This window comes from Triturus cristatus, chromosome 1_2 (assembly GCF_964204655.1).
Source record: "Triturus cristatus chromosome 1_2, aTriCri1.1, whole genome shotgun sequence".
NCBI lineage: Eukaryota > Metazoa > Chordata > Amphibia > Caudata > Salamandridae > Triturus > Triturus cristatus.
The window spans coordinates 900,672,226-900,689,073 of NC_140580.1; the positions used below are offsets into that span (position 1 = coordinate 900,672,226).

At 43.2% G+C, this 16,848-nt stretch overlaps 1 protein-coding gene across 1 annotated transcript in view; it reads right to left on the bottom strand.

Moving 5' to 3' along the window:
- LOC146868265 (taste receptor type 1 member 1-like) overlaps window positions 1-16,848 on the bottom strand; it is a 74,386-nt gene that overhangs the window by 11,629 nt on the left and 45,909 nt on the right. Inside the window, exons 3-5 of the mRNA XM_085624098.1 lie at window positions 11,982-12,812; window positions 4,994-5,200; window positions 1,641-1,758 (exon numbers count right to left, since the gene is read on the bottom strand). Coding sequence (XP_085480224.1) covers window positions 1,641-1,758; window positions 4,994-5,200; window positions 11,982-12,812 — 1,156 coding nt within the window. The remainder of the gene's footprint in view (window positions 1-1,640; window positions 1,759-4,993; window positions 5,201-11,981; window positions 12,813-16,848) is intronic.

Consider the following 16,848-nt stretch of genomic DNA (forward strand, 5'->3'; position numbering starts at 1 on the left):
GCCCTGAGTTACCACCTAGGTGACTTCAGAGCGCTGTCTAAGTGATCATGTGGTCAAGCAATCTGGCTCCTGGTTTGAAGCTGTGTGATGGTGGGAAACCTCCAGATTCTAGCAGAGTTGCTCCATCTGGGGGAATGGAGGGGGTATCTGCTGAATTTCTTTCATCTTAGGGATTGTATTGTGTGGATGGGTGCCAATGGTGGACTGTCCTCTGGGTTTGGTACTTCCAGGGATGATTTCTTTTCTTTTGAGCTTCAGTTCTAAATCAAGCCTTTGGCCTATCCACATCCAGGGGGAAAAACAGTGGCACTTTACTTCCACAGCTTGCATTTGAAAGACGGTGGAGCTTAAGGTACTCGTAACACAGAGCCACAGAGCCACCAAATGGTTATGGGGAATGGTGCGCAACTGCAAATGCTAGGGCCCATTGCAGGGCAGATGTGTGCATTTATTTTGGAAAGCAGGTGACTGCCGTTTACCATCCTGGTCCAAAATATTTCCCTAGCATATGAGTACAAGGCAGAAACAACATTTTGGTACCGTATCTGCAATGTGCCTCATGCAAGTTCAAAAAAGGGATTTATTTGGGACCTGGCATAGGCACTTTAGAAGCCTTACAGATCTTCTATTGCACTTTTAAGACCATTACAGTGGTCTAGATAGGCCTTAGAAAAATGGTAAAAAAGGGTAACATCTGATACTTATATCACTACATTAACTTAACAATTATATTTCTGCTCATTATAAAGTGCCACTCAAAGTGTTACACGTAACTCACTGAAGTGTCACACATAAGAATCCTGAAAACATTTAAATGTCACATATAAGCGAACTGAAAATTGGGCAGCTACGCATGAAGGGATCAGTTGCCACAACAGCAGAAGCTCCATGAATCTCTCTCAGCCTCTAGAGAAATTCCCTATTAGGTACTGGTCTCCACTAACCCGGAGAAGGAATGGTAGAAGGAGGTTGTGAGTGCCAAAGGCATTATTACCCTCATTGCACACCTCACTGGGGTCTCTGGAGACCCAAAGGAAGTGGGGAGCGGGCGAACCATCTTCTGGTATTTCACCGCCTCCTTTGGGTCTCTGAAGATCTAGCAAAATTGATGGATCATCACTGGCCATGCACCACTTCAAAGCCATTTTTTGTTGTTGTTGCACCAACACCGAAACAGTGAATGATCAAATTTAGAATCCAGGGTTTTTAGATACAGAGGAAAGGGGTTGTGGTTGTCTGGGTCAGACTGGGGAACCAGAATCAGCCCTGGCAAAAATGCTCAAACCAGACCCATCTCTTCCTCTTCTCCAAGTATCTCTCTTTTAATCAATTCTCTCTCCTCCTCTCGCCTCCCTGTCTGATCGCCTTCTGTCAACTGTCCCCCCACTTTATTTCTCTCTCTCTTGAAGCCTCCCATGCTTGCTGTAAATAACCTCGAGGTGCAGGTACAGTGATGGAGGCACCAGCAGGAATCCTGGAATTCCAAAACGGGCCTCCATGGTCCCTAGAACACCGGGGAAAGGCCCGGTAGAATAAATGGCCTGTCCGACCATGGTAGCTGTTGGAACAGATGTCTACTTTCATCAAAACTTCTCACAATATCACTTACTTGTAAGACTGGGTAGTGATACTGAACTTACCTGGGTTCTGATAGGTCCTTGCAGGACAGTCCTCGCAGTCGAAGCAGCATGATTGATAGCCTTTCAGGCGCTTGATCTGGCCCGGATGGCAGTTTGGAGAGCACTCACTCACGGGAATCTACAACAAGAAGTGGTTGCAAAAAGATTGCCTTGAAAAAAATAATTATTCACTTCTTTACAATGTGAGATCAGTTTATGAACAACTGTTGTTAAAAGTTGATAATAAATTGACAGGTTTAAGATATGCAAGATGATGAGTGAAATTAAAAAGGATGTCATTGGAATATGTGATTGAGTATTTCTATATCATTTTTAAGACTGGTAAATCAATTTATATTGCCTTCTGTTAATTGTTATTCATTTTGATGTTGAAGCATACTAGAAAGTGCCAGTGGCGGCTCCTCCGCAATGGCGGAGGAGCATCGCCTCACTGCCTGGCACAAAGCCAGCAAACGAAAGATAAAACAATGCTCTAGCATCATTTTATTTTTTGTTTGCCAGCTCTGAGCGAGCTTGTGCAGGGAGGGACAGGGCATGGGAGGGTGGAGGAGGAGTGCTTGTGCACTCCCTAAAGTGCTCATGTGTGTTTGGCTGGACATCTCAGGCCGACCAAAACACACATGCGCACTTAGGTTTCTCCAGCCCGGCTGCATTCAGCAGACTCCATGACCTGAGCAGGGTGTCTTTCCTGCCTGCTCAGGCCGATTTCTGTGTTGCCCTGTAGCCCAGGGATTGGCTAGGAGTCCGTCTCGGAGGCTGCTGGGACCCAGGAAGAGGCCAGCAGGAGCGACGCGGGAGACGGCCGGCGGCATCAGGAAAGTTTTTTATTTATTATTATTAACATACCCCCGTCCCCTGTGTGTTCTCCCCCTCCTCCGCGCTCTCCCCAACCGTACCACCACCCATTGTTAATGGTGACCGCCGCTTGACAGTGCTCCTGTCTGGTTTGCTAAAGACATCTTGGGAATATTCTGTAAGCTGACCTCAGAATGCATTTTGCCCACTGCTTACCATTGGCTTTGTGGTTTGCAACTCATGCTTGCTTTCTATTTTCTGGCTTTATTTGTTTTAGGCTATCCAGATGTCTTTGTCCCTTCAATGGAGCATAGCCTGTTTACTGAACTCTTTCATGACTGCTCGTTTTTTGTAAACAGGCCTTTACATTTTGTTCTTATCTTGTCACATTTGCTGTGCATTTAAAGACAGAGGTCAAATGTCAGGCTCTGTCTTCTGAGGGAGCTTGGTGTTTACTTTCCTTTCTCTGACTTCAAAGTGATGAAGCTTTATCTGACAATCTAGGGCTGTGACAGGAAAGGCTACAGAACTAGCACGCAACAACATTTAAATGTCTGTAAATGAACTGTGCAAATATTTCAGAAAATATCAGAATTAGCAAAGTACAAATGAAGATTTTTTTTGTAATTCTGAAGTGTGTTGGAAACAAATATTTTTATACGATCCAAACAATTCAATGCACTAGGTGATGCCATTTCCATACATTAGTGTTTGTGCTCTATATTGTTTTATAAGTAAACCTGTTTGTCTATGCAAATGTAATGGTCATTTCAATTGAAAATGTGGTGTCTGTAATGGTAGTTCACTACCACACCATGCATACTCCACTCTACAACTCCACTCTACAAAACTCTACTCCCCTCTATGCCACTCCATGCCCCTCCACTCAATGCCACTCTGCTCCACTCCACACTACAACTCACTACTCTATTCCACTCTACTCCACTCCACTCCACTCTACTCCCCTCTATGTCACTCCACTCTGCGACACCCCACTCTGCAACACGTCACTCCACTCTACGACATTCCACTCTACTCCACAACACTCCACTTTACTCTATGACCCTTCATTCTACTCAATGACACTCCACTTTACTCTACGACACTCAACTCTACGACACTCCACTCCATTCTATGACACTCCACAACACTCCACTCTACGACACTCCACTCTACAAGACTCCTTAACACTCCACTCTATGACACTGTACGTTACTCCACTCCACTCTACTCTACGACACTCTACTCCACGACACTCCACTCCACTCTACTTTACGACACTCCACTTTACTCTACGACAGAGAGAAGGGGAAGCTGTCATGTGCATGTGGAAGAAAACACAACTGTCTGACAAGGGAATAAGAATAGAGAAACAGCTGTAGGTGGAATATCGAAGGAGTGGCAGCTGTCAGGTGCTTTGAGACGAACTGACAGCTGTGTCTACATCAGCAGGTATTAGTAGCTGCAACGAGGGAAGAGAGGTGGTTAACTTTTTGGTGCACCGGGTAAGGGAGGAACTGCCAAGTGCATAGGAAAGTAATGCACAGCAAAGGGCTGAGAGGAATGAGCTTCAGAGAGAAGGACTGACACTCAGGTGCTGGTAAAGAAGCAAACACAAGCAGGTGCAGACAGAAGAAGTAACAGCTATCAGGTGAACATGCAAAGTAATGATAAAATTCAATGACAATCATATGCATATAGGGAAGGAGAAATTTGACAAATGCCTTGAAAAAGAGTGCCTACAGTCAGGAACATAGAAAGGGAAGAGTCCCAGCAGTCAGGAGCATAAGGAAGGGAAGAGTGCCAGCAATCAGGTGCATCAGATAGGGAAGAGTGTCAGCATTCAGGTGCATAAGGAAGGGATGAGTGCCAGTAGTCAGGTGCGCATGGAAGGGAAGAGTGCCAGCAATTAGGTGCATAAAGAAGGCAAGAGTGCCATAAGCGGGAAAGGAGTATCAGCAGTTATGTCCATCACCCAAAAAATAATCAGATGCACATTGAAGGTGTCTTATCATTCAGAGGTGTAGAGAGGTGTAGCTCACTGGGTAGAGGCGGCAGACCCGTAAGCAGAGAATTGGCCAGGGACCAGGGTTCAATTCCCGACGCGGCAGGGTCGTGGACCAGGGTCAAAACGGACTTGATAATTCTCGCCTCGGTACCTACTCTAACCAGGAACACACTCGGCAACTCTGGGCATTAAGCTTGCCTCATCTCTACAACGGCCCCCCACAGACGCCGGGGATGCCTGGTTTCACCTTGGAGATACCCAGGAAGGGACCATCTCACAAGGAAAACCAGGACGGGTTCCCCAGCGGTCTTCAGCGCCAGGATACTCCATGGAGTCACAGTGCGCTTTACAAGTACACCCACATTTACATTTACATTCAGCGGTAAAGAGAAGGATGGATATCAGTCAGGTGCAAAAGAAAGCAACAATACCATCACATACACGGTGATGGGGTGACATGTATCTTGTAGATAACTAAGGAGTGACAGACATCAGGTGCACAGTGAATGAATGCATGCCAGCGTTATGACTATTTAGGGCTTGAACTTGCCTTGTTTCTGTCCCATTTGACGAGAGATTCATTGATGTGCAGATCTCTAAATAGTGGCTCGTATTGGCCAATTGTTTGAAAAATGACACTCTGATTGGTCCAGTCCCAGGCCAGGATCTCATACCCAGTTGGCGGATCTCCATTTTCATCAAAATAGATGGGCTGTCCATTGAGTGTGAAGTTTACATTCTTCAACTCGCGGAGAAGCTGCAGACACAGACATCTAACCATTTATTGCCAAATAAATACACAAAAGGACACACAAGAAGAGTTCTACAGTAATGTTATGTTCTGATTCGTGAATGGCAACATGGACATGGCTGGGGTCTGGGAGCTCTTTGAATTTAGGGTATGAAGGAGGAAGATGGTATCGACCTATATCCAGGAATCTGAAGCACGACAGGCTCTGGATACCTAGGGGGAGAGGCAGGGGCGTAACGCAGACCCCTGCAGACCCTGGAACCCAAGGGGACCCCAATTCTTCAAGGGCTCACAGCAGGCTACGGCCTTTGAATATCTGTAGGATATAAGAGTCTCAGGAGCTCCTCAACCATTCTGCAGAGGCGGCCCATCAATTTGGGTTACCCCTGAGTGTCGCGGCTGCAAGGACATTACAACACATACATTTACAATGCATGCCTTTACAACTCAGTTTTTACATCGCAACATCCTTTACAATCCATTCTTTTACATCGCATGCCATTACATCGCATTTTCAGAAACTACCTTTACAACGCATTCCATTACATTGCATTATACCTTTACAACGCATACCATTACAATGCATCCCCTTACATTGCATTTAAGGTAAGTGTTGGATAGTATAGGGGTAATAATTACTATTCTAACTCCAGTGAGTGCAACAGTAGGGTAAGTGTTGGATAGTGTAGGGGTAAAAATTACTATTCTAACTCCAGTGGGTGCTACAGTAGGGTAAGCATTGGATAGTGTAAGGGTACTATGCGTTGTAATGGTATGCATTGTAATGACTTGCGATATAATGCCTGCGTTGTAGTGACATGTGTTGTAATGACATGCGTTGTAGTGACATGCGATGTAATGGCTGCATTGTAATGACATGCATTGTAAAGGATGTTGAGATGTAATGACTGCTATGTAAAGGTAGTGCGATGTAGTGACTGCATTGTAAAGGTTGTTTCCCGGCTGCAAGGCAGATGAAACACAGTTAACCGGTGAGAAAATGTTTCTGTGGTGAAACAAATCAGGGAACTATGCTATTTGATCTGATAGCAGCAACCTCACAGTCTTTCTATTGCTTCACTAATAGATCCAAAACTAAGATTAAATTCAGCCTACTTCTCGCTCTCTCCCTGTTGAACATCACAATATCGAGGTAAAGAATATTGACCTGCACACATATCGATTCCAGAGTATCGATGGCGAATATATTGAAAAACATGCATAGGGTAGTATAAAACGACACTCCATGTTTATTTACCTTAACAATGAGTTGACTGTTGATATTGTTGAGTCGATATAATTTCGGGTCGATATTTCAACTTCGATATTATGGTAGACTACCACTCTCCTTCTCCTACATGGGGTCAATCGGTGAAACATTTGTATTTCAAGGTAGAAGGATATTGCCAAATATATCAAACATGGCTGGTGCGCCTGACAGGTGGTTGCTATTTAATCTGTATTAGTTTATGGCATTACGGAAGAGGGATTTCCACCCACGTGGCTGGGCTTCTGTCTCACCAAGATAAGATACTTAAACCACTCAGAAATTGTGCATAGTCTCAGCTTTCTGTGCTTCATAGCTCATTATTATATGAGAATATCAGGGTCTTTTTCAGCAGTATGTTAGACCACAAATTTGTCTTTGCTTTAAATCTACGAGCGGTGTGACCTGATCATCTGAATGTCCCTCTTTTCCTTTATTGAGTGCATATGTTGGAAGATGCAGATTGGGTCTTGCCTCAATCAATCAAGATTGATTCAATGTTGGCTACCATTATCAGCTCTTCTTCAGATAAACCAGAGGACTCCTGTTGCGGATCCAGTTGATAAGAGATTGAATACGTTTTATGGAGGTAATAATCTGGTGCTCAGAGCAGGAACTTAAGCAGTCTGTACTGCAGTGAAGGATTTTGAATCGTTTGGCTAGAGTTATGCAGGAGGCAGAAGGTTATTCAGAAATGTTATTATGAATGGAGCAACAATCATGGCTTCTTTCTGATATTTCCTGTGATGCTCTAAGAGCTTCTGCATTGGCGTCAGGTGTTCGGTGTTTGCAAGACACCTCATGTGATTGAGGGTTTGGAAAGCATATATGCCAGAAAAAGCTATATTGTTGAAAATTGTATTTTAATGAGTAGCTGTTTGAAATGGTCACAGAGGCAAATGAGGAGAGAAAACATGCCTTACTCTACAAATGCAGGATTGGGATTCTGGCAGACGTTACTCTCATTCCTCAACATTTTGCCATTGTAGACATTTCAATCCTAAGCAACCGGATAAAAGCCTGAAGGCAACATCTCAGTTATCATGCAAAAAAAGAGATCCTGACTATTAGAGAGCACACAGGATTATGGTCCTCTAGGTAGTTGTATCCAAGAATTTCTGGTAGTTTGGGAGGAAGATGGCTCAGACCAATGGGGATTGAATATTGTGTGGCACGTCTATGCCATAGGCTTTGTCTTTAGGTTGCCAAATTCTCAGAGGTCATCCATAATCCTGTTCTGAGAATTAAGTCCAAATCAAGAGCTTTACGAGAAGGTATTTTTCTATTGTTAAAAAAAAGGTGATTGTTCTAGTTCTTTCAGAAGAAAGAGGAGTAGGGATCTATTTCATTCTTTATCTGGTCAAGGAGACTTCAGGTGGATTTTGTCCAGTGTTGTATTTGAAGAATGTAAACACTTGTGTCAGAACAATCCATTTCTAGATGTACTGGTAGAGGAAAATAATTCCAATAGTTCATCCAGGAGTGTTGCCGTTCACTTTGGTTCTGCGGAATGCAAGTCTTTACTTTTCTAGTCTTCTCAGTCTTGAAAGATATCTCTAATTTGCTGTGAAAGGTCAACATTTCTAGCTTGAAGTCCTGACTTTTGGCCTCAAGCCAGCTCCCAGAGTGTTTACCAAGCTAATGGTTCCCTCAGTGGAAAAAGTATACAAAAGAGGCATTAGGCTCTTTCTGGATCTAAAGATTAGCTAATTTATTCTCCTCTGAAATTTAGTCACTTCTTGATATGGGTCTAGTAGTGTATGTTCTTTCCAACCATGGGCTCCTGATAATTTGAGAGAAATTTCAGCTTGATCCAGTGCAAGATATGTAGTTTACAAAGGCTTGAATTCTCACTGATCTTTGAGTTGATATGCTTTTGGAAAAGATCCAACAGTAATGTCATAGGTGCAGATGCTTGGAGATATGACAGCCACTGTGATGGTAGCTCCTTGGTCAAGATTTCAGCTAGGGATATTAGTGAATCAAATCTTGGAATCTTGGATCTACCAAATAGTGATGCCACAACCATCTATCAAGGAGTAGTTTGAACTTTACTATCTGAGGAAAATAGTTCTTATGTCTTCTCCACCTAGGACAGTGATAACCACAGATACCAAAAGACATTGCTGGGGTGACAGAAGGTGGATCAGACCTTTCAGCACAGATGGTCATGTCAAGAAACAAATGTGAAAGTTGGAGGAGAACTAGTAGGTTATTTCAGGCTTTGCTCTGTCTATAGCATGAAAAGCAATTGTGGTCAGGACTTAAGGTATGACAGCCAAGTCTTAAACAAACACAAGAGAAACTCATTCCGAATTCCTGTGCAAAGTTGCAATAAATATTTTACTGTGGGCAGAGAAATGTCTTTATCATTTTCTGCAATTCAAATCTAGGTTATGCAGAATGTGTCAGCAGACAGGCTCAGCAGAAAGTTTCCTTCCTCTCAGAAGTATTGATTAAATACTCAGATATTTTTGGCCTTCTAGCAGAAATGGTGCAATCTGAGATTAGGCCTGTTTGCTAACCAAAAGAATGACTTTCTTCTAAGATTCTGTTTAAGAATTCAGGAGGAGGGGTCTTAGAACATAGATGTTGTGTCCTGTCTGTGGCCTAAGGTCCTTCTGCATGCTTTCCCTCCATTCCCCCTGATCTTGAAGGATCCCCTGGGAATAATGAGGGAGGGAGCTTCAGCATCTCTAATTGCTGCAGCTTGGCCTTGCTTCTTCTGGTTTCCTCTGCTGATGCAGTTGAGAATGTGTCCATAGTGGATGCCTCCAATGTCACCTTCTTTCCTGGCATTTCCAGAACTGGCTCTAGATGATCTGACTCATCTTTGATTATTCACTTGAATGTTAAGTGGGCCGGTTTTGTCAGAAAGGTATCATCCAGAGAGTTATCATTGCAGTAAATCATTGGGAAACCTTGAGCTCTTTGTGTGAGTCCAACTATCTACACCCTTTGAAGGGCGGATGTGCTCATATGTTGTTCTTTATTCACCCCCATTTAGGTGGCTACCCTTGGTTCAATGGCCTCTATTAATGGTTTTAGAGGCCTTACTATGGGTTTGAGGGTTGTGAATATGAACCTTTTGCTCTTTGGCTTCTGAAAGAGTTTAACCATTCTAAACTTGTCTGTAGTTCTTTAGTTCCTAGTTGGGATTACTTTTTGTTTTGTAAGCCTTCAATATATCAGAAGTCTTACTCATAAAACATTATTATAGTGGCTGTTACTTCAGGTAGAAAACAAGGAGACCTGGGTTTCCTGTTGTGTAGACACCCGTCTTTTAGAAATCTTCCCAAACAAAGTTGTCTTGAGGTTGGACCTTTCCTTTATTCTTAAAGTTTACCCAAATTTTCATTTGGAGCAGGAGATTGCTCTTTCTGTGTTTTGCTCACCTCTCTCTTCTCTAGAGCATGCTGAGTTTCTTAATTTGAATACCGGGAGAGTATACATTCAAGGGGTACCTTCTTTTTGTCAGTCAGGTTTCCTTTTTGTCAACTTTGATCAAGCCAAAAAGGGAGGCAATCCCTTTACTCAAACTTTAAGTTGATGGATAAAGTCTCTTACTGGTTAGGCTTACCTATTTTGAAAGGTTTCTTGTCCTTTGGGAGTTCAGAAAGAAAAGCTTACAAGTCGGCAGATTCCCAAGGTGATTCTGTAGTCAAGATCTGCAGACCAGCTGCATGGTCTTCCCATTTGGGTCTCTCTGCTATGACGTAACATGCAGAGATTCTTTCTTTTCAACCCAGCTGTGTTAACTTGGAGATTCCTTACTTAGGGGCCTATTAGGATGACGGGCAGACTTTAGTCCGCCCACCACCCTAGCGGTGCTGGGACCAGTCACCAGTGGTGCGGCGGTCCCACACCCGCAATTAGGATGCCACCGTGGTGGTGGCATCCTCTATTCCCAGCATTGTGGTGGGCGGTGCTCATAGCACTGCCTGCCACAATGCTGTGGCTGCACTGTGTGCATTTGCATGCACAACGTGCCAGGCACTGCGCGGTGCCTGCCACGTCGTCCATGCAAATGCAGGGGGGTACAATAGGTACCACCCATGTTCCCCCCCACACCCCCAACATCTAGGGGGCCCGCAACGGGCCCCCAACTCAGGAATCCGCATGCCTTTCCGTAGCGAAAGGCTGCTTCCCGCTGGCATCCTAATATGGCTGGCAGTGTCTAGCAGACACCGCCACCTTATGCAACCCTTTTCAGCCCGGTCGACCAGTCGACCGTGCGGAAAAGCGGCGGACAGTCTTGCCATCCGCCGCGGTCCCCCTTGCCATCATAATATGGCGGGGGAAATGGGAGGCGGGTGGGGTATGATGTAGGGCGGACCTCCACCGCAATGCTGGCAGTGACGATCCGCCCTACATCACAATAGACCCCTTAGTTATGACTGAAATAAGAATGTAGATGAAGAGGTGATGCCTAAATTACTTACTGGTAATTCCTTTATTTTGAGTCCATGCTTCTGCACATTTGTACCTAACTGCCTCATCGCATGACTCCTGCGTTCCTTTTCAGTCATCCCTTTGTTGTTTGAGCTCCAACGTTTGAATGGGCCCAGTCTTCTGACTCTTTCTTATCCCTTCATGAAACTTTCCTCATTCAGTAATACAACTTCTTCTTATTCATTTTACCTTCACCCCCGGAGCCTTTCCTTTACTTCTTTTATCCCTAATTTATTCTGTTGTAACACGTCTTGGTCTTGCTTCTGTCGTCTGTTGTCTTGCACATTTGGTTTTCTACCTTTCCAAAAGAAACACAACTTTCATGCAATTATGCTCACTACTTCCCCAAACTGTCCAGTGACCTGTGACCCTGCTGCACTATCAGCTCATCTGTGAATAAATAGGTTTCTAGGATGCCAATGTTTCAATGTATCAATGTACTGATGATTCCATAGTGTGTGATACCATATCCTCTTTTTGGCAATTCGACATATTGTGATCATTTATACCATGTTGCATTTACACTCTGTTTCAATGTTCTTGCCCTGCATACTGGAGGCCTGCTGTTTCTTCCACTCTGACTCTATAGCACACTGAAGCTTGTTTCAGTCAAAGTGTGCGCCATATAAGACAATAAAAAAGTACAGCCTACAACATGTTTGGCACTAGCCTCTTTAATTTATGGGAATATTTATGTGGCTCTCATTATCAACCTCTAAACCTAACATTGACAAGGGCATCAGACTGGGGAGGGGAAGCCTACATACTTTAGTGGGTAGCACTGCTTGTTCACACACCTTGCTTTACCTGTTGTTGGGAAAGTGCCTACCCTGGATGACATCAGCACCTGTTCACCTGTTGATATGTTTCCTCTTACCAGCCACTTGGATATTGCTACATGTCCCTCAGTCTCTTCCAACTCAACATTGCTGCTTGCTCATTGGTATGATGGCTGGCATGTTTCCAGCCATGCTCTTCCATGCCTGGTGTACACAATATAGCCCTTTCATGCATCTGCTCTCTCCTATTAGATGGGATATGTCTGCCTCTTCTTGAGCCTTCCATTACCTGCCATGGGAAGACATTGTTGCTTGTGTTGCACTTTTCCAGGCTGCAATCCAGTAGGCTGTGCAGCCCATGGGCCAGGGCATAGACGGCTGCATAGGAATTGAAGGATTTCCTCCTCTCCGGCGGGCTCCAGATCACTGGGAGATCATCCATAGTGAGCGTGTTGCATTGGTTGCAGTTTTGATAACACCCTCTTCGGAACAGGCCCCCACTAACTTGATGTCCTTCTAGACCAAAGTAACTGACTGGCAGCACATCTCCATGAACTTGACCTGTGGACTCCAGGGCTCTGGAGATGAAGCTCTTGAAGCCGGGCATGAGCACCTGCTTCACTGAAATTCCCAGCACAGTGCCAATGCTGTGTATGTTGTCGATGAGAGAGATGCGTGAGCTCTGTACCCAGGCTTCACTGGCGACCCAGACTTTTCCTGTTATGTTCTGTTCAATTACTATGGAGAAGAACAACTGCAGGTACTCAGGCTCAGAGAAGAGGAGGGTGACGTTGACGGCCGACCTTCTGAGCTGGGAGACAATCTCTTTCACCTTTGTTGTGACTGATTTGCCCATGGAGGGGTTTCCTATTCCTTCTTTTGGGATATGAGCCTTATAAGCCACACAGATACCAAATTGTGGTGCCAGAGAGATGAAGCGTTCCACACCCTGCCTCCCATACTGACTGTCACTGCCTAATACCGCAATCCAGTTCCATTTGAAGTGCTTCATCAGAAGGGCTTGGGCTTTGGCTTGGTTCCGGTCATTGGGGATGGTACGGAAGAAGGAGGGGTAGCGGTTCTTCTGCGCCAAGATTTCACTCGAAGCACCGTAGCTGACCTGGGAAAAACACGTAAATAGATTTTTAGGTAACATTGAAGATATACGCTGTTTGACGTCTTCAGGGAATATGTTTCTAAACCTTGAGTCACTGGGACAGGTCTATAAAATATTTTTTGCTAATCCAATGGTGTCTCCTCAAATGCTGCATGTGCAACCCAAATGGCCCACTCAAACCCCCAACAGGCCTTCAAATACTCACTTATGGATGTCAAAAATATTCCAGTAGACACTGGGAAGAAGCTAAGTGGTGTGGCCATTACCATTACCGTGGTGAAAGGCTACCGCACCTGCCACTGCCGTATGGTAGAACAGAATCACATGGCTAAAGTGCATCTGGCAAGCCACCCTCTTCAACTGTTGGCAGTCTGGCCAGAAAATTAAGTGGGTGTTCTGGCAGCTAGTATATGGGGCTGAGCCCTGCTGGAAGCCATTTAACCCACAGATCCTTGAAATTATACCAATCGTCATAATGTTAAAGATTGCAGGAATCGTTGTTAGCATGAGCTGAAAGCCATTTTGTTATTGGCAGCCATTTTAGTTAGCCATGTGCTTTCTCCCTCTTCCAGAGCCTTGCACATGCTCAGCAGGACCTGTAGCTGCCAGAATGCACCTGCTCCTGGTATAGAACTGTCAGGCTGTTCTAACTGATGTCAGCAACTCATTACTCCTCCTACTTGTTGACTGTGCATTTTCTGTATGACCATCTATGTGTGTAACTCTTCTCATGTGTACTTGTACCGCCTTCTTTTGAGCCCCTGTGTGGGTATATAAGGCCCCTGCTCTCTGTACTCCTTAGAATGCCTTCTACAGTTGCCTGAGGGTACTGTGTGACGTAGTCACCCTCATCTGAGGTTAATAAATGCATTGTTTTTATATTACAGCTTTTGTGCCAATCTCTTCTTTGTTGGTTTAAAAGGACCAGGTGAATCAGTGAACCCCTTAGAAGGTTTTTATTTCTTCAAATGGCGCCCGAAACGTGGACTTCATCAGAGAAGCGGCTATCCAAGGGAGTGGTCTTGATGGGAGACAGGAATCTACTGAGGAGGACAGGACAGGAATCTACTAAGGAGGTACCCTGCGCACTGAGCTTCTCTGTCTCTGCAGCCCAGTATATTTCTTGTTTCCCTGATCTAGCGCTCCAGGAGGTAGCCGCTCCTGACTGAGAACCTTTTTGGCATGAGTATTTTAAAACGACTGTTAGGTCACTCAGAACTTGGCAGTGAGAGACTGGCGATTTGTGCTTGTAAGGTCGTCGACATGTGATTTGTTTTGGTTTAGGCCAAAGATTTGGGAATTTGGAAATATATGATTTGCTTTTTGTGTATGGCAGGTAATGAGGAGATTTGTCTCTAACTTTTGAATAATTCGTAACGGCACATAAGTGCCACTGCTGTATAATATTGTATATGCTGCAATATTTTTGACATGCCTGTTTAAAGTGCACATTGTAGAATGTGCTGCTTTCTTGGAGGTAACAATGTGAATCTTGAATGGAATCAGCCGGCTCCCCTAGAGGGGATACCTAAATAGGTTTAGGTATAAAAACGTATTTCTTCCTTGGTGACTAAGTACCCCAAGGAACTAAATATGTACATAAAAAGGATCCTCGTCTATGCACTTAGTAACATTCAGAAGTGGTGATATGCAGAGTGCTTTTTGGGTGTTATGCCAGCCAAAACTAGCGAATTTGGTGTATTTTGGCTTCTTGAACATGGAACAGTCTTTTGGGCTGTTTTTTGTGTGCTGTCTTTTGGACTACTTTTGAGAGCTTTTCTTGTAAATATGACTTACAATTAATATTTACAAATGGTTTGGTTTCAGTACAGTATGTGGGCTGTCTTTAGTTTCTGTCTTAAGTGTTGATTTGTGGGTTAATTGTGTGTTTGAATGTCTATGTGGTTTGTAAGTTTGACACCGGTGGTATTTGTGTGAATGAGTAGCGATTGTGCTCTTTTAGTAAGAATGGCTAACCTTAAGCGTGCTGTATTGTGTGTTCTGAGTGTATGACCCCTTTCTGAAAATGTCTGGAATGAGCTCAATGTGTTTTTTTTTTCATCATTCTGTTATGCAAAATATCATTATAATAAAATATATTTTAAAATAATCCAGCAATGAATTATGTAATATATGCTAAATAGCTGCACGCTATCATTAAAATTGAAAGAGTAAGGAACTATACATGTGTGCAAATTCCCACAATGCTAAAGATAAATTAGAATTCACAATCAATAGGAATAAAATAGGCCTCATAGAAAGGAAGAAAAAACGAAATTGGGGGCTTTACAATAATTTGGACTAAGATACAAAATGTCACATTTATCCTTATGTATTAGGTATTAAAAGGCATTCACATCATCTGAGTAAATTGGTTGTTGCTGAACTAAACACAACATTACAGAATGATAGATTTTGTGCATGCTTGAAATGCCTTAGTTTTAAATAGACTCAACCATGCTCAAATTTCCTGCACCACAAAAAGAGCTTACAAACAGCTATGTTTAAACTCTCTCATTGAGAAGAAGTTGTCTGTCACAACCAACGGAGATTAAACTTTTCCAGGACATTACAATGTAGCAAAAGGGTTTTTCTCCTGAGAAAGGCGTCAAAATTGATGCCTGCGGGTCAGAGTACAGCTGAGTAAATAGCACATGGCTATTCCTGCTCACAAGCCACAAGGAGAATGCTGGGTCAACTAGATTTTAAGTCAGTGCAACCATGGTTTAAAAGCGTGCATTACAAACTGTTGATTTTAAAAGTTACAAAAGACAGTTTCATTATTTTGGATAACAGAGAAAAGATTAAAAGTAGGGATTTCCTTTTTTAGAGCTTTTTACATAAGCATATTTGTGGTTCTGATGTTAAATAATAGCTGTCCTTTAAAAAGTGGTGCAGACTTTTCATGTTTCAAGTAAGGCTTCTGTGCTTAGGGTTATAAATGAATGAGTTTAAATATGATGGGAAAGGAATGAGGCTTTCTTTTCATATGTGGGACAATAAAAAGGGTTGGTGATCAATATTTAAAAAAAAGGGAATTTTGATTATATGAAAAAAAGTTTATTAAAAATAAGTGCACTAAATTTGTTTTTTAATCTCTATAATGCCTAATAATCATACTGTGAACTCCTAGCATCAAAGTTGAATCTAAGCGACGCTTTATCACAATGGGGGGGTGAACTAAAATGTGAAATGTCACTTTACCCAGGCATACAAAACTCATTTTTTTTAAGGGTGTACATTATACATTTCTGATCTCCCATTCCTGGGATATGTAGGGGACACTCTGGGGATGACTAATATGCCAAAACATTGTAGGTTATTCATTTTTAAGTGCTCCCAACACCAAAGCCGAAATTGGGCAACATTTACTGTTTAAAAGCAGTTTTGCCACTCAGAGCAGTTTTCAAACTGATCTCAGGCTTTAGTAATGCAAACATGCAAATATAGAACAAGCAGCTGACCTCTATGCTGCTAGAAAAGTACACCACACACTGCTTACAATTGAAAATATGTATGAAAAACCGAGCAGTAGTTATTAAGCGTACCTCTAAATTACTGGAAAACAGGAAGGGAACAGGACTGCCTTTCACATGTGATTCTTCATAGTTGCCTTGAATTGGAAACTCCGCATGGCGTAGCCCTTCTCAGACAGAGGACAACAGGTTTCAGAGTCAAAGGTCAAAGTCTGTTTTTAGAACTAACCTACTGAACGTGCAATTTCCACGTAGGGAGCCACTGTGACAGTATGTGATTTCTTTGTATTACTTAAATATCCTGATCCTCACACTGTAGGGTAAAGCGCTATAAGTAATATTTTAGGTAACATTAGCTGAAGGAAATATTGCATATTTTGTTAGGAGCACACAGGGATATCGCTGTTTTCTTGAGATATAATACAAGTGTAGGAAATGTGCAGGTGGGGTTATCCTATTGAATACCATTATCAAGGGATAGCAGCATTTGTCAGTCATATGCAGAGATAGCTCTGCCATGTATATAGCACTAATGGTTTTAGCTTAAAAATTACTCTGCAAGG